Genomic DNA, 22,086 nt, shown 5'->3' with positions numbered 1-22,086 from the left:
GGGAGTACTCCACATTTACAGCTGTGTTGCAAGTAATGGGACAACTAAGAAGAGATCAATGATTTTCTGAATAGAAGGTCAGTAGCTTTATTCCTCCCTTATCCCTTCTTCTGTTGTTTCCAAGTAGCAAAGTGTAACCAGAGATAAGGAATAACTTGGGCAATATAGTCATAAATGAAGGCCTGCTTTGAGATGACAGCACCAGTCTGTACTCAGCTTCAGTTTTTAAAAACTTACAAAGAAAACCTCTTGAGGCATGTAAATACCCAAAGCAGGAAAGCAGAGTTAGCATGGTTCTGAAAAACAGTTTTGCTTGAAATGAGTGGAAGTGATGGACCCTCTCTGGAGCAGTCCTTAATTTTTCTAGGTACCTAGCTGAAAACTTGGAACTGCACTCCTAAGTATGTTAAAAAATTAAATTTAGGCACTTAAAAAAATTCTCTATGCCTTATGAAGCTTTATGAAGCCCCTCATGGATGTCTTATGTATGCCTAAAGAAGCTTTGGAAAGCAAATGAGGCAGAACATGTTTAAAACCAAGAGAGATATAACTGGGGCCTGTATTACTTTTACTAGTTATATAAAAATAGCCCCTGCTTGGTTCTTGGCTTACTGTGATGTGAGGAAACAACTCATAAGAGAAAGCTCTTTCCTTTTAGGGTTATTGTTCAAGAAGACAAAACAGGAGGTAAAGGGAGGCAGAAGCAAAGCATGGTCCAGTGCTGCCTCACAGCAGCACATCTCTGGAGTACCCACCATTGGGTATTTGTCAGATATTATCTGCCTTAGAGAAGCGTGACAAATGTCAATTAACTCTTGAAAGGTTTGAAATAATATGCCAGCAAAAGGATCTATGCTACATAAGTGCACAGCTTATATGCACTTACACAAACAGCTTGTCTGCTTATCTGTAACATTATTGGTTTAGAGGCAGTGCCCTAATGGAAGCTTTATTAGGACTTTCTGTAATATTTCTCTTTCAAAGTAGAAAATTGTTAAGCTCTTCAAGAATTACCCTGCATGTCAATTAACTCACTTTTTGAGATGAATCATTAGGTATCTAAGTGTCTCGTAGTGAGCAGCAGGGAGTAACATCAACACTTCATGTATTGCTTCTAGTCGTTCATCAGGATTGGAGATTTCTGTAAAAATACCAAACAGGATTAATGTAAATAGGGCTTTCCATGTGTACACAGCAATAAATCAGGAAGATAACTTATTATTATGGAATCATTTACAAGCCATTGACTGTGCTTGCAGGGATAAATATTGCACTCATAAATGTGACGCTTATCAGCAATTTCTGCATCCTCAAAAAAAAAAAAAAAAAAAAGGTTTTTAAAAAGAAATCAGCAATAAAGACCTCCCAGGAGTTATCTCCATGGTCTGTAGCTCTATCTACAGGTCTGTCTAGATACAGTACCCAAGCTTTGTTTAGTGCTTCATAATACTATTCTGCCCAGAACTGCCTATTTAAATATTCCAAAAGATTGCTTTCATTAGCCTTCAAAACTAGATGGGAGTGTAGATATACGGCTTTAGGAGACTATCTAAACCTACATATTCAAGCACAGAGATTGAAATCCAATGGAATTACTTTGATTTCTCAATGTATTTAAATATGTAGGTATCAATGATACTTACATGTACTGAGCAACAGTGCTCATTTAAAACTGTTTGGCAATGTCTCTAAAAATCTGAGCAGGATTTACACTATTCTTTTATCTTGACATACGAAAAGACATTGAAACCACACTTTCTGATACTAGTCAGTTATTTTGTTACCATACATTTGCTTTTATTTTTTTAACCTGCATGACATCCCATTGATGAATAATCAGGCGAAAGCTTCACATGAATAAAAGACATGACAGAGAAGGAATGTAGACAGTGCCCATTTTCCCAGTTTTTTTTCTGTCCTTTCCTCTAATGTGGACAGCTTTGAGGATGGGAAATGTAAATAAAGGCTGGCACAAATGCTAAGCAATACTTACTTGCTGCTTCTATGAACTTGGAATAGGTGTCATAGGTGATCACAGGAATTGGTAAGTCTCTGAAATATAGCTTCAGTGCTCCAGCAATGATGTTTATGTCTGGATAAATACTGGCAGAAATATCAGCCTTGTCACCATCTAGAAAAGGAGAAAGAAATCTGTTTAAAAACCACACTAATTTTGATGGAAGCAAGGCTAGTCTTCTAAGTCAGATTTATTGTGTGCAACCTGACAAGAGAATCAACCTGAAAGTGCTTGGAAGGCTTAAATGAGAATATATTGCTACCAACTTTACAGTATATCAATGAGGAATGGTAGTTTCTTCATGTTTTAGTAAACAATTTATTCACTTGCATCTTTTGGAGGGGCTAGTGATTACAGCATCCATATCTGCAGTGTACTGCCTCAAACACACTGTTTTAATGTTGGATGAAAAACCATGTTAATAACACATTTCTTGCATTTAGCCCATTTATTCACTCAAACTAAGCTATTAATAATTTGTTCTGACATAATATTTTCCATCTGCATAGGAATATGTACCGTATTTTCATCTCCACTTGGGGAAAAAGAGGCATAGAGAAATAACATAAATTTTCAGTGACCCTCAGAAGACCAGTAGGAAAAATCAAGAAACATCCCAATGTTGCATATCCTGTACCAGCATTTCTGTAGTGATAGCTGAAAAGAAAGCTGCCTTATTTTCTGCTATCTTCTATTGTCTTAATATTTGACCTATTTATTTATGGCAAAGATCTGAATTCAAATAGGCATGTTAAGGAATTTAGCTACACAATTATTCCGAAATGTGCATCACAGGTTTTAAAATTAATATGGATACTTGTAATGGATGAAATGCTAAATTTTGTTTGCCACAATGTAACAGTTAGTCAGAACTCTATGAAAGAGCACTTTTAAACACATGAGCCCAAAGCTTACAGGTGTTGCTGGGAAGTCCTGGCTTGCAATGAGTGAAATTATAAAAAGTAGCAGCAAGGCAGGAGCACTATAATTTTTCAAGTTCAAATGAGTACCTCTGTTCTGAACTACCTAATACCCTCATAACCCACATTTTTTCTCCATATCAAGAAATTCTGCTGTCCTCCCTTCCTGGGATCTCTCTATCTTGGTGGTCATCCAGTAGAAAGAAGGTCAAGCAGGGCGTGTGGCTGTCTGGATTTAACCCCCAGCTTTACCTCAGGCTTCTTGGAGTTCGGTTCCAACCTGTAGTCCCTATTTCCCACCCTTTAGCTAAGGATACTACGCTTCCCTCAGGGCAGGTGGAGCAGGTGAGGACCACACAGTGAGTGTGGTGATGCAAAGTTCTGCCTGCTTGTGCAGCAGAGAGGGTTTTGCTGTGTCTGCCAGGAGGTGCAGGCACAAGCTTGGGCTGTTGCCACCAAGGTGCTGACATGTTGTAAAGCCATTGCCTTGCTTGTCTCACAGTAACAGTGCTTGTGGACATACCCTGATAGAGATGGATGAGTGGGGGTGCTTGATACCAAGATGGAGATAAAGGCTTTCACAGCACAGTAAAAGAGTTTATATTGATTGCAGACATTTTATACAAACCTATGGCATCAGTCTTGCAGGGATACGTCCTGACCAATGTATGCACATAATTCTCATTAAGACTAATAGCACTACATGTTCTCATCAAGAGGAGATTATATGCTTAAGTGTTTAAAACAAACAGCCTTTCTTGATGCAGCTGAGCAGTCTGAATACATCCATCAGCATTTAATTTAATACAGCATCAATAAGCCCTAGGAGGATGTTTGCACTGCCCCAATCTTTTGTTTAATCCACACATTCCAGGCACGGTAGCATTAGTCTTGTAAAGCTTTGTGTGGAGAGCTCTATTTAATTGATGGACACTGAGCACTCAAAATGCTCCACTGAAAACAGATACCTCCAAGGAGCCAGCAGCTGCATCAGAACAGATATAGCAAAGCACAAGCTTACATCTATTATCCAGGTCACCAGTATACTAAATGGAAGTGTTATTTATTTAGTACTTTTACAAAGCAGCCCAGCAAGCTTCCTTAAAGGGGCACTTCAGCTCGAGGTACTTCAAAGTACAATGTATTTCAAACATACCTCTTATTTAAATATGTGCTTACTGTAGGAAAAATTATGAATTCCCGAGTCAAAGATTTTACTCTTCTCTTCAGAGACAAATACACATCCATTGGAAATACACTGAAGTTTATTTTAAAGTGAGCCCAGGAATACATCTGTTGTAATACACCCTGCTCATTTTTGCAGCAGGTATGTAGGAACTGGTGTGTGTATGCATACATGAATTACATGTGGTTTACATGCTACCTTCTGCATTACCACAATAATTTTTTCACTCTTCAATACAGGAACCTTTTCAGATTGTAGCTGGTATTTTCAGTAAAACTGCAGCATCCATATGTTAATATAGTTTTGTTTTTTTATATTTTGGATTTCAAACACGTAGTCAATTTCAGCTTTACAAACCTCATTCTACCCAAACCCCATAATTTCTCTTTCTTTGTTAGTTTGACTCTCAATGTATTTTGTTGCATTATGTTGAAATTTGAATATCTCAAGAAAAATAAAAGTTTTTATTCTTTTTCTCAAAGGTTTCAGCTGATTTTGGATGCCATAGAAATTCTCAGTAGTTCATTACAGTATGAAATAGAAGAAGTATTACATTCTTAAAGCCTCACCCATGCCCTGTGAATACTGAATTAGTTTTTATTTAAGTTCCTTTCTCCTAAGTGTTTTTTTTATTGCACATCCTTCACCATGCTAGCATGCTTCTTTTAGTTTTTTCTTGGATTTGGCATTTGACAGGTTTTCAGCTACACTGGCAAAAGAGTATGATTTAGGATGCCTCTAAGTACTCATGTAATATTTAACAGCATAATATTGTTAACAAGTGTATTGTACCAACCAGTCGTACAAACAAGTGGGGGGACAGAATGTGGTGGTGACAATGGCAGCTCTGTGGATAAAATGCACAATGGGTGTTCTCTGGATGCCACAACGCCACAGCTCAACAATGCTGACAGAGAGCAACTGTCATTCTACAGCACCAACATTCACCAGATTAAATAAATCCACATTATTCCCCTCCTTCTCATTACAAAAATCACTAAAATGGAACATTGTCAATGCCTCGGAGAGCCTAATGCTAATTTACAGTAGGGGTATTTACACTCCTTGGGCTTTGGAAGGCAGTTTAAATCAGATGAAGACCAAGTTCACCCTTTTTTAAAACCAACTGTCACAGCTACATTTGGCCCAAGTAATATGATGTGGGATGCTATTCTCTTCTGGAGATGGGAACTTTTTTCTGTTCTTGCTGTAATTCTTTGGAAGCACCAAGTGACTGCCTCTTTGTCAAGGCAGAATTAGTCAGAGGGAGAGCTGGCTGCTCTTCATTGCATCCCTTCAGCTGCACATGAGATCAGCAGGAGAGGTCCCCCACGGCCAAGTCAGCTCCCATGCCTCATCCTACTGTACCCTGCTGTCTCCTGGCCCCTGTGGCTTGATGAGGAGCTTGGAACCAGAACACTTGGTGGCATTATTTGAAGGATGCATCCTGTGCATTAAAATGGGAGGACTCCTTGTCTGTCTGTTTTCAAACCCTTTTATTCAATGCTGTATTTCTGGAGATGTGAAAGTGTCCTGGAATTTATCAGAAATGATGGGCAGGGAGGGACCTCTGGAATGCTGAAGTGCAGTGTTCTGCCACCACAGGCACCTTCTCATAAACCCTACAACTTCCATTTACAAAACTAGCTAATGTTTTTTATCCCTGCTCTTATTAGAAGGTTGTTTGAAAGCCTTGCTTTCAGATGGTTAAAAAGTGGTCCTTAAATAGTTAAATGAAATTTTTTCCTGGCCAGTGTACCTCCAATAGTGTGCCAAGACTATCAATTAGATTGAGGAGTTCTCTTCTTTGGTTCACACCCCTGCTCTCAGCATCTCCTTTGACTATCCTCCTTCCCCCCCAAAAAAGTTAATTTTCTGTAATTTTAATTTTCCTGTAATTTACTTTTTTTTTTTCCTCCAAGTTTTTTTCCTGTAGTGACTGTGGAAATACAAATTCTGTAAAACCCTCACAAACTTCACTTTCTGGGTAGAAAATTAAATTTGAACAGAAAATTTCCAGGTGGTGTTGAAGACAAGACCTGCCACCTGGCACTCAGATCCTTTCTCTCTCAGCTCTTTCGCCTGGGACAGAGAACTGGGGTAATCCTCATTCTTGGGATAGTTCACTCCATGCTGCTCTGGCTTCTAGTGCTAGAAGAGTTAACAGGGCAACAGAAAAGCAGTGTGTTCCTACCAATGGGGCTGGGATGCAAAAGAGAGGGTGGCATCCATCTCTGTAAGGATCTGACACGGAAGCAAGCCCTGAGCTCTCAGGTTGGAAGTGTCTTGCCAATTTAAACTTCTGCTAGGTGACAACCACCTTCAAGCTGCACAGCCCACAGACCAGAACAAAAAAAACCTATTTTGTTTTGCTTTAAATGCTTTCCTGTAAAAACTCTCAACTCTTCCTGATTTTCCACCCCAATTCAGGGAGAAAACATGTTCAACACAGGAAAGTGTTGAAAGTTGTCAGCTTCTGGTCCCCACAATACTCTAGTTCTCTAGCCCATAACAGGATTATGTGCTTTATTCTCCTGCTTTTATTCATGCTTTTTTATTAACGGCAACACTCTTTCCTTTCTTAGTCCTTTCCCCTCATGAAACTGTTAAAAAAATGAAGACACAGATTTTAGACTCTTTCTGCCCAATGGCCTTCCCCACAGCCTTTGTATACAAACTCTGTTCTTGCTTTCTCTGCTTTCATGTTTATCCATGCTTTTTTTCCCTTTGGAAATCCAATACTGCTAGTTACCTCCCTGTTTCTAGGTGGTGCTGCCTTTTAAAATCACACTTTCTTCCTTGCTGTGGGTCTATTCCAAGTGTGTATTGCCATCAACTATGCCAGGAGTATATTTAATAAATAGGCAATAAACTGAAGTGGCTCCAGTGGTTCAAAGCATTTGCAAAGGAACTACAGCTGCAGCAGTGTTGAAGTCATGCTCAGACATAAATTTAAATCTGCTTTCTTCCAACTCTTCCCTGTACAACCTGTGCCTCTCCTGGGTTCCATCCAGGTTGTTACACTTAGAGGAGAATTAACACACAGAAAAAGAGTTTGCCAGGCCAGATCTACCTGCAGGGAGCAGAATGGCACCTGTGAGGACTGTGAGCCTCCCAGGATCATTGCTTCATGTGGCACATCTGGAACACTATCTGGCCATGATAGCAGTCATATCACTGTGCATCTCTCTGGCCCAAAGAATGGCTGACCTATGTGTGTGTATGCATATGTTCTCAGCATCTAATATATTTTAAAATATGTATTATTTTTAAAACAGCCAGTTTGGAAATTCCTGGCTGGACTTTCTTTATGGAGATGTCTGCATAACAAACTGCCTCCAAACAAGAAATGTTGAGGCACAACAAGTGTAAGATGTGCCACCCACAGACCTTGCTGGACTGTGTAGCCTCCCCTGGAGCCCCCACATCTCCTGCCCATGGGCCCCCAGGGCCCTCAATCCCTGCCTGAGTGACATCACAGCTGTCTCCAGCTGCACCATGCTGGTGTGGGGCCATCCACCCTTCTGGTCACTACCCTGACCCACAGGCTGACTCTCTGTCTTGACCTGGACCTGCCTCGTACCCATGGACTTGTGGTCACAGGGCTGTGTCTGACCCTATTCCCTACCATGGCAGAGGCAATACATGAAAAAATTAAGTAGGAAGGAAACCACTATATATGGGAAACAAGACGAATATTCATGTATCTTCTCAAATGTACTTGCAAAGGTATTTTCTATTGATGGGGGCTCTACCCTGTGCTCACTCACACACTTAAAGTTAGTCCTGTGTGCAAAGACTGTGTGCACAACCAGAACCAACATAATCAGCTCAATCAATCAGAAGGGCTATGAGGATGCTAATCAGGCAGTGTTTTAATTGTTAGTTTTTCAAATAGCTGTACAACTGATCTCCTCAATGCCCCTCTCATCTGTGGTGCAGTGCTTTCTACAAGGCTACATGCAGAAGGACTTCCCCATTGGAGTTCCTGATCCTAAAACTCATAAATAGATTATTGTATTGTAAAGGGCTGAGTCTATTAAAGACAGGACTAACAACTTTCCCCTGGTACCACCTATGTTCACACTTAAACTAGGTCCCTAGACTGTGCTGCTAAGTTGAGCAATCATCCAGCCCCCCCACTTAGGCTTCTACACACCAATACTTCACGTTTAATTATTCCTTCCGACTATGAAACATAATTTCTTCTTATGAAAAGGACTACAGATCACTTTAAACTCAGAAAAGACAGGTTACTTTCTGTTCTTCTGCTTATATGTCAGTTTCATTACCATGGTACATATATAAATGCTGAAAGATCTGAAATGTCCTAGAACTGAAAGCTTAGATTAAAACTGTACAAGATTAAGAAATGGTGTACCTCGATCAAAGGCCATTTTCACGTCTTCAATGTGCTCAGTGAAGCCTGAAACTCTATAGAGGCCCTCGGACTTTAAACCTGAAATAAAAAGTTCTTGTTAACTTAGCTTCAGTAACCAGCAGATACTCAGGCCTAAGAACAATAAAGCAAGAACAGCAGACCTACTAAGCATAGCAAAATGTTATTTGTAAAGTGAAACTCTGGAGTAGTAAAGGAAAGATCAAGATGATGTAATTGTTTTTAAAGGATTAAAGTATTTTAGAATTTATACTTTCTGATTTTGTTAGGTATGTAGTTGATTTGATTGTGTTAGAAATACTGCAATTTGCTAATGGTGAGGCATGTGATGTTATTACGATTTATTCATTTTATGTAGGAGATTTTCCTGGATTTGGCTATAATTAATAAAGCTTTAGAGGTCTCCCTTCCTTTTACCAGTTGCCTGGACAAATAGCAATACAAGTAAAAGACTGCCTTTCCCTATGAGCACAATTCATTCTTGTTTTGCTGTCAGCTTTCATTTATATACAGCTGACAGATGTGATGGATACAGCTCTTTCCCACATCAGTACATCCCTTCTACAGTTCTTTTACCACAAGAGATCTGCTCACTTGCACAACTGCTCCACACCAACATGAAATACAGGGCAGCTCAGCAGAGCAAGCCAAGTTACACACACATTATTCATTTCAATCCCCAAATCCCTTATTATAACTATGCACTGTGCTAACCTACTTATAAGTTCCAATATTCTTTGTCTTCTTAAGAAGAAAATCAGAATCTTTCATAGTTCTATAGCAATTAAGGAAAGAAATATAAAGATGTTGAAAAAATGGAGAGCAGGCAGCAGATTTTATCCCAATCAATAAATGTACAAGTAAGTGATTAGATCTCAAATGCAATGTAGCTTCCTGCCATATCATCAGAGTAAAGCTCTTCTGTCTTAGTCCATACTATTCTTTCCATTTGTCCCTGTGATGATGATATAATCCTGCTAGAGCTTTACAGAGCAGTGCAGGGGATTTACTAGTAAGTCTTTGAGTCAATTCAGTAGATGATGCGTGGGTTTGAAATCCCTATGGCTAGTCTCAGTGTGTTGCTATGCAGATTACTGGGATGCCATGAATTCGACATTATTAGATTCCTGTGCTGAAGCTGTGACTAACAGGAAAATTTGGCTTATTGGGCAGCACAACATGCACATTTGCTATCCAAAGGAAAAAGACATGAATATTACAGAGGGGATACATGATCATTGAAGGGGATATGTTTTTCCTTCAATCTGGCACACATCTGTTTACCAAAAACCTGTCACAAGCTTGAGTTTTGGCTGTGACATGCTGCCTGTGCCACAGGAGCCACCAGTCAGTAACCAAGCATCTTGAGATGTCTCCTGCCACAAAACACCATAGCCCCTGACCTCGCTTGTCTGAGTCACTTCCAGTCACTCGTGTTCTCCTGCCCACAATGTCCATGAAGGTTATTGAAAATGGATTTGATTTAAACTGATCACTCTGAAATAGGATGTGTCCCTAGGTATGTTTAAACAAAGTAATGAAAAAAGACACATGAACATGAACTTAAAAGTTCACTTTAAAGTTCACCCCTTTCAGAAGTGTAACGTAATACATGTTTTGACATGTTTTCAGAAAGCATTTCAGGGAATTGCATTAAGGAATGCCATGATTTAATTTTACTAGCTAATGCAAAGCAATGAATCACCTACACTAAAAAAACCCTTTTCTCATCCTGTCCTCAGTGTGCACGAGCACAGCACCGTGTTCTAGCTTAGCACATAATTCAAGTCATCCTCATTTCGCTGTGTCTGCTGCTCTCCCAAGCACACAAACCTCTTGCTTCGATCTCCCGAATGCAGGAATCCACCACCATGGGCCTCTGGGTGTTGTGGGCCTTCACCAGCGTGGTGAGGTCACAGCAGTAGACTCGCTTTATCCTCTTGAGGTCTGGCTGGCAGTCGTTGGGCACGTACTTGGAGCACTGCTTGTGTACATTCAACCCGCAGTCTGCAAGCAGAGTTAGCCACGTTAACTAATTCATTTATTAATACTAATGCTGATAGGTCTTGTCTAAATTTATTTCCCTGCTCCACATCAAGCAAGGGGCACAATTTCCCCAGGAGTCAGGAAAGATAGAATAGTGTGGAGATGAGAAGGATGAGCATGAAAATGTGTAAAAATCTCCTGGTGGGACAAGTAAACTCTAGCAGGGTTGTGAAAAAGCTTTAAAAACTCTGCATGTCCCTTTACACTCCTCTGAGCTGAGGGAGACTGCTGGTCTACAGTCTGGATCAGTTCCTTACTGGACACATAGCTCAAGGTGTTGCATTTAAACACGTGAGACTTAACTTGTGGGTATTTTAGATTAGCTGTAATTAAAATAAGGCACAGTAGTGACTGTCTGTTGCTGGCTGTCCTGTGGCTTAGCAGTAATCACGGCCAGAGAACCTAAGATTCACCTGAGCACTCCAGCTGGGACAGTGCTGTGAGCCAGCATGCCTCACTCCCCCTTCCACATTCCTGCAGTGTCACATTTTGGCTCCCTCTGCCACATCAGCAGACTCCCCATCCATGGCTCATCACTTCACTAGTGACTAAGTGTCCCCTGTGGCTTAGCCTGTAGGTCAGCTTAGGCATATAAAATGCTGTGAAAGGCGTGATGTAAAAAAGTGATTCATTTTACAAATAGTTCTTGCTGTCTTACTCCAGAACCAAGTACTGCCCTTGGTTGCACAGGTGGGTTTCTGTTAAACCAACACTGCTTCACCTCCTCAAATTGAATTTTTCTAATAGATTCAAGTATTCAGCCAAATGAATTTATAAGCTTCAGTAAAGCAAACACCACCACCATGAGTTGCATTAGCTTATATAACTCTGATTCCTGTTTTAATGCCTTCCCTGTCATGCTCATCACTGATGACTCTTTGAGTTAATTTAACATTAGGCTATTAAAAATGCAAGCAGGACTATTACTTGAAGCATGTTTCAATATTATACTCTATAAAATATTAATAAGCAAAATCATAAGCCCACCTAAACATTGAATAGAATTGGGTAGGTTTTTGTGTGTTTCTCCATACAGTTATTACTGCATAATTCATTATTTGTGAACTCTAAACAAATGTGAGAAGCTGCAAATAGGATCCTGCCTGCATTGTGTTCAGTGCTGTTCTCCAGGCATGTGAAGATAAATTTAAATGCATCTGTGTAGTTGGAGTTAAATGCTAGTAATTTTATGAGGGAGAGTATTATGTTTCCTACTAAATAAATATGCCTTTTCATAAGTTTAATATTTTATGTACGTGAACAAATACAGTGCTGTGCATTAGTGAGGTCAGGTTTTGCACACTTGTGTTTAAGATCAAATATCTTGAAAAGCAAACTACTATTCCTCTTTCTTAATGTCCTTCTCATATTCTTTGCGTTACCACTATTCACTTACAGTCTCACCTGAGACTGCACTTATTAAAACTGTGCATTTCTGAAAGCTATTTTGATCCTTCAATCTGTGATCTAAATTAACTTTAGGTAACAACCACCTCCTCTGTCTATGAAAGGCAGATGTCAGGGTTGGATGCGTTTGGTGCCAGTCTGAAATAAGGAATGCCTGGAGGGCAGGGCAGGAAGAGGTAGGACCAACAATTTTTTGAAGTGATTTCAGATCTGGAGAAAGAAGTTACGAAAATCCATTTGTAATGCACCAAATACTAATTCACTTGCTGAATCCAAGAGCACATGATGTGATGATTATTGCATTTTTGCACAATAATTTTTTCCCCAAAAGAACAAACAAATTTAAAATAATTAAGGCACTATTAAAATGCCAATACAGGCACCAGAAAACAAATCCCTCTTGGAAAATAAAGGTCATATTTTTTGTTTTTATCTTGAGGTGGGATACTTCAGGCTTGCAGCAATGCATGGTATTTTTATGGGAAACAGGTGGCAGCCTTTTTTGCAGACAAGGGCACTTCCCAGCAATTGGTAGCAAAAAGAGGAGTTATGAAGCTCTGTTGCTGGCTGGCTTTGCCATTTCCAGTGCTTGCATCTTAAGACATAAAAACATCAGGGATAACTTAATCATAAAGAACAAATGTGAATGTATACAGGCACAGGCACAGGCAGGATCAAGGTACTAGTAGAGGATGTAACTCAGCAACCAAGAGCTGATGGCTTCATTTCTGAACCAGCTAACAAGGCAAATGAAAACACTCTAAGTTCTATGGGAGGATTTCCTGCTTTGTTCTTTAAAGAAATCCCAGGGAGTGCAGGCTGGGGTGGGACAGATGTCTGAGCATTTCAAGAGAATGACAGAAAACGTTAGAGTGCTACCTGAACACCTCACTCCCTGAGCGATGAGACCCCACATGAAGTTGGCGCAGTACTCACACCAGTGTGGACCTCGAAACGTATGGACCTGTAATACAAACGGGGGTGGGGGAAAGAAATGGGGTCACTGGGAGGCAGATGGTCTGACAGATGGAGCAACTGAAATGGATAAACAACAGAAGACTCAGTAGGAGTAAATCTTTAGCACATAGTGCCCACATCCTTCCAACGTCTAGATGAAATAAACCATGGGAACAGAAATTTGCTTTGATCTTGACGTTTATCTTTCAGTAGGCTTAACATAGCAGAGAACCAGGCTGTGGATGACACTGAAAACAAATAATTTTTGCCGGCTGATATTCTAGCTATAGCAGAGGGGAGGAAACCAGGAGAAAAATAAGTAAAACTAATAATCCAAAGAACTGTAGATAAAAGCACCCTTCCCCAGTCTAGTAAGTAATTTGAACTCACATAGGGAAAATATGTCAATAGAGTCTTTTTTCAGCCGATCAAACTTCATTTTGCTACAGTTCACACACAAGTAAATAAAGAAGAATAAAATTATTTGTGTGCTGACAGAGCCCACACCTCCCCAGCCACATTTTCCACACCAACACCACTGCTGCTTCCGCCACTGCTTTTCCAAAGGCTACTGCAGAAGATCTTTTTATTTAAGATGTGTATTCTGGTAAAGTAAGCATTTAATTTTCATTGAAATGAAGAGTAAATAGTGAGGTCTATGCCCCTGTGAATGGGCATGGTATGAGCTAGTTCTGGCCAGAGACTTAATTGAGCTTAACAAAACATAAATCATGCACACTCTGGCTGCTAATGCATCCTTTCCTTCTCTCTGCTCTTGTTTACCCGTCGGGTGGATGGCTGAAAGGCCACTTCCACCCCTGGGATGGGAAAAGCTGCTCTTTGCTTTTCATAGAGTGAAAAAACAGTCACTGGCCTTTTTCAGATAAACTGTAAAGTTTTAGGCCAAGCATTTTGCATGCTAATGTTTTTGCCTCATTTGTCTGCAGGATCACACCAACACAAGCCTGTACTCTTGAGTCCAGAAAGATGAAGTATTATGATTTTAATAGAGACTTCTCTTCCTGACTTTGAGATAAAAATGTGCCTGACTGCAAATGGCTCCTGACCAACTATTCACAGTTGAATAATTGTGTTAATAAACTTAAAGCAATAGTAGCTCTTCCTCCCTTTTGACAGTGAAAGATCAAAACTGGAATGTTTGACTTTTTTGAGATGGTATTTTACTTCTCAGAAAAACACGTATCTGTGAAACAAGACTTTGCAATAAAGTTTGAGATAGACATTAATAGATATAGCCCCATACTTCTTTCGCATTTCATTTCATTTCATTTTGCAGACTGAGTAGCATGAATTTCAGACATGGCTGTATGTAACAGCTGATGACCTGAGTTTCAGTCACATGCACTATGTGACCTTCAGTGGATACAAAACTACAGATAAAACTAATTATGCCTGCATCTTTATCACTTATAGACTGAAAGCCACATAATTAGTAGGTCTGCACCTGCACTTAATTGTGGGTGAAAATCATCTGCTGTGGGAAGATAACTAGCTGTGTCTTCTGCTTTGCAGCAGTTTACAAAAGCTAACCTTGTGAGAAGGGGTTGTTAGAGCTCAGCCAGGACTTTTAAAAATGCACCATTTCACAAATAAAGTCCATTGCAGTTGCTAGGATATTTGGGGCCTACTTGCTCACTTTACATAAAGCTTATTTCAACTGATCTGACTGAGGCTTATTTTGAAAATGGCAGCTGATTATTCCTTGATCTTTCCTGCCATTAATTGGAAAGTCATCAATGCTGACTGAGGGCTCCAATAGAGAAGTGCTGACAGCGCATCCTTCCCTTGTTCCATTCAGCTTGGTGGCCCTCAAAGGTTGAGTTCTCTTCATTCATTCGCTTCAATTTTTCACGGATCTGCATTTTAGCTCAAATGGCAAGCCTCCAGCTGAAATACTCTGTGAAAAGCTAGTCTTGGTGGTTTCTGGCCAAGCTGAAACAGGGAAACTAACTGAATAAAGAGAGAACTTCAAAAGTTTCTAGATGAAGGTGCAAAAATTCCCCTAAGATGCAGTTTTGAACTAAGTCTCTCATGGATTGTCATTAATTAATTTAAGGAAATAATGGAGGAAGCCTGCTCTTAAGAACACAACATTTTTGAATGGTAAAATGGGAATTTTTCCTGCAAGATTGGCCTCATCTCTGTTTCAAACAGGGAGACCTAAACAGCAAGTCATGGATTTTTGAGATGGAGCTTTAGTTTTTGCCCCATCCTTTGTAACCACATCATTACAAACAGACTGGGCATAGATTTTTTAGAACTATGATGTGGAACTATTTATTGCTGGTTCCTACCCTGTCCTGAAGTCTTAGTAAACCTCTCTGTGTACACACAGCATAGACTTAAGCTGCCTGAGCTACAGTTGACGCATAATTCAAACTTTAAAAAAGAATTTTCAGGGAATTATTTCTTAAAATAAGCCAACCCCCTGACGTTTCAGACTATACACTGTACTTTTCTTGTTCAGTCTTTCATCCTCTTCCAATGAAAATTCTATTCTTACATTCACTGTCTCTTCTCTGCTGGACAATCTCACACAACACTACCCTGCATACCTCTTCTTGTTGCCTTCCTGTTCTCTTTGCCCTTCGCCCCCCTGGTGCCCTTGCTTTCAAATGGCAGCATTCCCCCTGCAGGTGCTACCTTATTCACTTCCAGTTTGTGTCTGAGTCATCTCCACAGAGGGGGAAACTCAGACCAAAGTTAAGGAATGCCAGTACAGTGGCAAACCAAAATAATACTGTGAGCAATACTGCAGAAATGAACAAAAACAATTGTCTTGAATTAAAATGCCTTTTTTTTTTTTAATTGACATCATACAGTGTTGTTTCTGAGAAAATCTTGGTTTTATGTGATGGGATCTGAAGACTTTTCTATTTGCTTTCCAAGAAAATAAGTTTTTTTCAGACTTTTGCCTGAATACAGAAACATTTCAACTCTTTTATGGACTCCTGCTGAACCTGAGCCATTTGAAGGGAAGAAAAGCTGACTGCTGTTATTTTTGTTTAAATGAATGCACATAATCTTTGTGATGTCTGTATAAAATGCTTCCCTCAAACCCTTTGTCTCTCAGAAGCAGTGTTATCTGCAGTGCTTAACACAAGGGGAAATTAATCCCAGAGACCCCTCTCTCCTGGCAGATCTCCTGACTTGCCTGTAATCAGCTGCCTTCACTCCACTCGCCCGCCTGCAAGTGGGATTTGCCCATGCTATAGTGGCAAACAGGCACAGTATTGTGGTAAATGCACATTATTCAGCCGTATTTGCTCACTTAAAGCAGCACAGAAGCCCTCTCATGAATTCCCAGCCTAGAACAAAAAGTGTGGAGCATCTTCAAACTCCATGCTGCTATCTGCAGGCATGAGGCTGATCTCACCACCAGCTGGGACCCCACTGAAGCTGGCAGGTAAAGAACATCCAAAAGAGGCTGCTGGATCCGAACTGGAACAAGACACAAGAGGACTTTGGCATCCAGTCAGGCTGACACCCGCTTAGCTAGAGAAATACCTCTGTGTTTTTCTAAACAGGGCTTTGGAGATTTATTCTCTTTCCTGAGTTATGGTATGTCTGCACTGGCTTAGGCAAAGTTGTCCCGCCAGACAGACGCCAGCTCCAAACCTAAATTCATGTGACTGCGTGGTGTGCTCAAGATGAACACAGCTTAACAAATCAGCCTGGATACTAAATCTTTTTTTGTCCACTTGCCTTGAGTGTCTTGAAATTTGGAAGAGAGGTTGAATGAGAAAGCATGGATGCTCAGAAGAGCATAAACCTGGTGCCCTCATACTCCCAGCTTCAGTGCTGCTTTTTAATTTTTGTATTAGCTTGGCAAGGATGGAGGGAGAGCCGTCCTTGCTCTGAATTTGTGCCTTGCCCTTATTTCTTGCTTTTGTTCCTTCCCTCTTGCAGTAAGTAAGATCTTTGGTATAAGACGTACAAAAATCCCATCAGCTTCTCTAGTAATGTGCCCTTCATTTTTAGATTCTTCATGGTTAAAGGACAAAAAGCTAGAGTGCCTGTTTGTTCATGAAGAATTGCCTATGACAAGACATGAGGGACACTGTGACACGTAACCTTTATCCCTAGAAACTGAGATGAATGATATAATGCACATCAGTGTTCACCTAAAAAACAGAAAAGACAACTTCTTGAATGTCTTCAAAAGAGCATTGTCCTTCAGATAAACTCCATATCATCATAGCCTAAGTGCTGTCAAAAGCCATCAAGCATCTTGCCCCAAGACCCATAAAGCCATTCTTTCTTTTTAAGTGATTTCTTAACCCTTTTATGTAATGAATATGGAATATATTAAAAATATTAGCCTTGAGCCATGTTTTAAATTTAAATGTTCTGTTCTGAGTATACTATCCACATTTTTTGTTCAACAGCTGTCCAGTTGTTGAACATATATGTTCTAATATATTCCTTTGGAAGTAGCTATATTTTCATAGTGAACATATTTGTCCATTAAGCAAATATAACACTTTTGATTGACCTTTCTGGACAATTACTTTTAAAATGTTTGTTCCCTAGGGTCTATTATTGCCTTTACTAGGATAGAACAATTATTTTCTGCTGTCAAGTCTTTGAATGCATATCTATTTTAATCATGTGGCTTTCCAGTTAAACTATGAGTCTTTTGAAACAGAAAGGAACAGAAACTGTACAACAGCTAGATTGTGCAAATGCAAAGTTAACTGGGCACAGGTCCAATTATAAATCAAAGCCAAAACAGGGGAAATTTTGAAGAGGAAAGAATGCATGGGTCAGAGTGGAAAGAAGTCTCAGTCATGAGAAAATACTTTCTAGTTAAACTAAAATAGTTTTGATATTAAAATGATAATGAGGACAAAACCCAGAAAGAATGAAAGTTGGCTTAATCAAGCAAGAAAACACAGACTGCTTCCCCTATTTGCTTCAGTGCTGATCAGAGAGATAAATATCGACTTTTCTGTAGACTGGGTCAAGGGAGGGGAATGAGAAAAGGGATGCCATTATTTGCTTTGTTCACTAATATTAAATTATTGATTTGCCAACGACAGCAGAAGCACTGCAGAGGTTAGCAATGTCTGCACAGCAGAGTATGTAGAAAAATAAGAAGTGAAACTTTTTTGCTAAGTGAAATGATTTTGATCACTTTTTTTATCTCCTTTTTTGACAGGCCCTAGATGAGTATCTGAAAATTCTTGTTCTGCTAATGAGTTGAGCTATTCTGACAGTGACCGAGATCAGCCTCCTCAAGGAGCAATAACTAAACTGATGTTTCAAAGCTATGTTCCTTTCTTGTCTTGTTGCTGCCCCTTATTCTCGATGCTCTTCCCGATAAGCATCAAAATAAAATTTGACAGCATCAGCTACGGTAACTGGCTGGCAGGCTCTGAAACCAGCACAGTCCTTTTGGCAAAACATTTTAATACAAGCTGCCTGGAAGGTCCGTTTCCAAAGCTGAGTCACTTCCCTGCTGCAGTCTGCCAGACACAGCACTCAGGAAAAGAATCCCTCAGAATCTGATTTTGTACGTATAGACAGCAGAGAGGTGATCCATTTAAACATCCCTGTGTTTGCCCAGCGATTTCTTTTAGTTTGACAAGCAAACACAAGCTCAGATCCTATAGCTCAGTGGGACTCTGAGAACATTTTCTTAGCATATGGTGGGGGAACAAAAGCTGGGAGACAATACCCACCACTGTGCTTCGCTTTATTGTTAGGAGCACCCGAGCTCTCTCAACTTCTTCTGAAATGGTGCAAAATATTTGCTGGTAAAATCCTACTGGCTTCTGATAATAGCTGGATTTTGAAAAGGGGCCTTTTTCTTAATTAAAAGTAGATACACTTAAGATGAAGACAATAAATATGAAGTACTTTGTTTCTGAATAAAAAAGAATCAGTGAAAAAGAGTTAAATTGCCAATCAATTGCCAGTCATTTAGCAGGAAAACCATTATTTGGATTAAAAGCCTATGTAACAGCATACTAAGAAATCAGTTAATGGAACTTAAAGTAGAAAGAAAAATTAATTTTTCAACACTTTTCTTAGAGCTAGTATAAATAGGTGCATGCAAATCACAACAAAAAATAAAATGTGAGGCATCTCAACAGGACTTTTAACCTGAAAATAATAGCAAGCTGTGCTTACCTTAAAATTGTGTGCTTTTTCATAGTTGAAGTGGTTGTCGTTCTGAGTTAAGGCTGCTCTTCTGACCAGGGAGGTGATCTGTGAATAGGCAAAGAGTTTCAGAGGTTGCCACAAAAGTGCCCCCTTGACTCCCACCTTCACCCCCAGGGCCACGGCCAGGAGCTCTTGGCGCTTCCTTCCTCGCTTCGACTTGTGAACAACAGCACAGTTTTTCTCATTTTCCAGCCACAGGTCCTCTGAGAACATAGTGCTGGGATCCCAAATCTTTTCCCTGTCTTCCTCGGCGCCGGGGAGCCTGACTGTAGTCAGCACGGTACAGTTTGTCCAACTGCTTCTGATGTTAGACAGCAGATTTGAAGCAGCTGCAGCCCATTCTGCTGAGACCTCTGGCATGTGACTTGAATGGGCCGTCTTGTGGGACGGAAGGAGCTTCTGCATCTGAATAAGTAACGGCCTGTGCCGAGCAGTTTCTTGAGGCAGATGTGTGCCTCCAACAATGGCACGAATTCATACACTGAGCAGCCTCCCCCACTGTGCTCCCCCAGAGGGGGTCTCCAGATAGGTGCTGCTGAAATACCGGCGGAGGGGCACACAGTTTTACAGCTTCCCCCGCAAAGGCATTTCCAGGGACAGATCCCTTCAACTCTGCAGCGTGGTAAAAAATGAACAAACAAACAGAAAGCCCCTGGAAAGCCCACACTACCAAATCCGATGCTGCATCCAATTACACTCAGACTCTGAGACTTATCAGCCAGCAGTCTGCATACTAGCAGATTAAGCCCTTAAAACCATGATGATTGTTTAATCTTACAGGGCAAAAAATCTTTGTGGTTTTTGTTGTTTTTTTTTTTTTTTCCCCCTTTTCCTATCCTGTATAAGGGAAAAAATCCAGCAGCACTCCAAGCATTAATAGCACTTTTATGCCATGGTTTAAACGAAGCATTTTGTCAGTGTGCACTTGGTAGCACTGAGGTAGCTCACTGCCAGGGAAAGCTGAAAGCCCAGCTGGGACTATGCGGGCTTGGAAGCCTTGGAGCTCCGTGCAGCACTCGGTGAAGGCAGCAGGGGAGTTCATATGGATGCAGGAGCCCTGTTTGCAGAACAGGGTCTTCAAAGGGGCAAGAGTGGCTGTCCTTTACTCTGGCTACCTGCATCTGTAGATTTTAAGGGGAACTGTTTTCTAGTTAAAGCCCAGGGACAGGAGGCCTGGGGACCCTGACCAGTAACAGCTTTCAGTGTTACTTTGGACATGTCATCCACTTTTTTACAGGCATATAGTTCTGTGTCCCAGGACATGGATATCTGATATTGAGCATTTGCTGAGAAGCACATTCAGTGCCCCCTCCCCACTGGTTTCCTTCCCTCCAGCTCCCCTCTTCTACTCCTTTACTAAGTATTCCAATTCCCCATCCATAAGAGGAGGGTAGGAGTTACCTGCTCAGCAGAGCACGGTGAGATTTAAGTTTAAAGGTGTACCTCATGCTCAAAGTGCTGGGATAGGGCAGAGTGGGGAGTTTCCAGTGCTACTGGGAAAACTGCCTATTTGAACTGGAGACACTAAAGACCGCATCAGCCTTTTACAGTCTGCCCCACTTCAACTAACCCAGAAAATATGTGAAATTGAAGTGTTTAATTCACTTATATTAACTTAGGAAGTTGACCTTGCATCTATTTTTTTCAGTCTGCTTTTACCTCAGGCTGAAAAGTCAGAAGGTTCATTTAATTCACTTACTAACCCCTCCACCCCACAGACTGCCTGAGCTTAGTAAAAGTGATGCTCTGCTGATTTGAAAGCCCATGGGGACAGATGGTTGTCCCTCAGTAACATCAGGCTGTGCAATTTCAGAGAGTACCCTACTTAGGGTTTTCAAGAATTTGTGCAACCAGCAAAATCAGCTTCTCACTCATAAAACCATGCACTTATTTCTATATATAGCACATGTAAGTCCATTCTTTTTCAGGTAACTCACAACAGCACTTTTTACACACTTCCATACTTCAAAGCTTCTGCTCCCCAGAAGGGAGGACTTCCACACAAACCCTCTGCTCCCTGAGCAGCTGCTGCCCATTCAGCCTTTCCCTGAGGCTTGGCGCTGTTATCTGACCACTGGTGACAACTGGGTGTGGACGCATGCATGAACATTGCTCTGCCTGCAGGAAATCCCTGCTGCTCTTCCATATGTCCTCTTGTAGTGAGTCCCAGTTTCTGCTAGCTCGGGACCTTTATCTGCTTTCCAGCAGATAAGGCAGGCTATAGCTGCCCAGCTTTTTCTCCATGTGTTTCAAGAGGTAGAAAGTACTGCTTTTTGTCAGCGGCAATGGCATCAGTTTGGGCCATCACAAAGGAAACCTTGGAGTTGCTCAAAGTTCTTATCACATTCCAGTTTCTTTCCTCAATGCCATTTAAAATGTATTTATATTTATCAGAAAGAAAACCCCCAAACTAGCTCTGAGTTGTCAGACACCTCTGAAGCTACAGCATCTAAATCCCCCACATATACATAAGCTACTTTTTCTCTAACTTCCAGCATAACACATCCAAAGTCAGAGAGAGGTCGGTTTCCCAATAATGCTCTAATATTTGCATTTATGTCACTAGACTGATAAAAATCCCATTATATAACCAATATTTTTTACATAACATGGCAGATTTGATACTCAAGTGACAGGCTTATGATGGTACATCTTGGAATTTCAATTTATTAAACTATTTTTGGAATATCAGAGTGTCATCCTAGGATCAGACATACAGACATATTTAATGGAAACTCTGAGTGTTCACACAAAAGCATTAAACTTAATAGACTTGAGGGAGTAAAACTCAGCCAAACCGGTTCATATGACTAAGGCAGAGCAGTATTTACTGCTTATCATATATGAAATTTTATTTATCCCCTGGGAATCTGCCTTGCTTGGGCCCTGTTTAGACAGTTGTTCAGGGGCATTCGTTGCAGACACAGGATGTGCACAGAAGGCCAGCAGTGACTCTGTCCTCTTA

General features: G+C 40.6%; 1 protein-coding gene across 2 annotated transcripts in view; it reads right to left on the bottom strand.

Annotated features, from left to right (window-relative positions):
* The window catches only part of CHN2 (chimerin 2), a 159,804-nt gene that overhangs the window by 4,444 nt on the left and 133,274 nt on the right, over positions 1-22,086 (bottom strand). For both annotated transcript variants that reach the window (XM_038161385.1, XM_038161396.1), the window contains 6 exons: positions 19,089-19,166; positions 12,855-12,939; positions 10,356-10,529; positions 8,505-8,582; positions 1,994-2,131; positions 1,036-1,141 (listed from right to left, as the gene is read on the bottom strand). In XM_038161385.1, coding sequence (XP_038017313.1) covers positions 1,036-1,141; positions 1,994-2,131; positions 8,505-8,582; positions 10,356-10,529; positions 12,855-12,939; positions 19,089-19,166 — 659 coding nt within the window. The remainder of the gene's footprint in view (positions 1-1,035; positions 1,142-1,993; positions 2,132-8,504; positions 8,583-10,355; positions 10,530-12,854; positions 12,940-19,088; positions 19,167-22,086) is intronic.

The sequence above is a fragment of the Motacilla alba genome, chromosome 2, assembly GCF_015832195.1.
Source record: "Motacilla alba alba isolate MOTALB_02 chromosome 2, Motacilla_alba_V1.0_pri, whole genome shotgun sequence".
Classification (NCBI taxonomy): Eukaryota; Metazoa; Chordata; class Aves; order Passeriformes; family Motacillidae; genus Motacilla; species Motacilla alba.
Note: the sequence above shows the minus strand (reverse complement) of the source record. Positions and strands in the feature narration are given on the sequence as shown.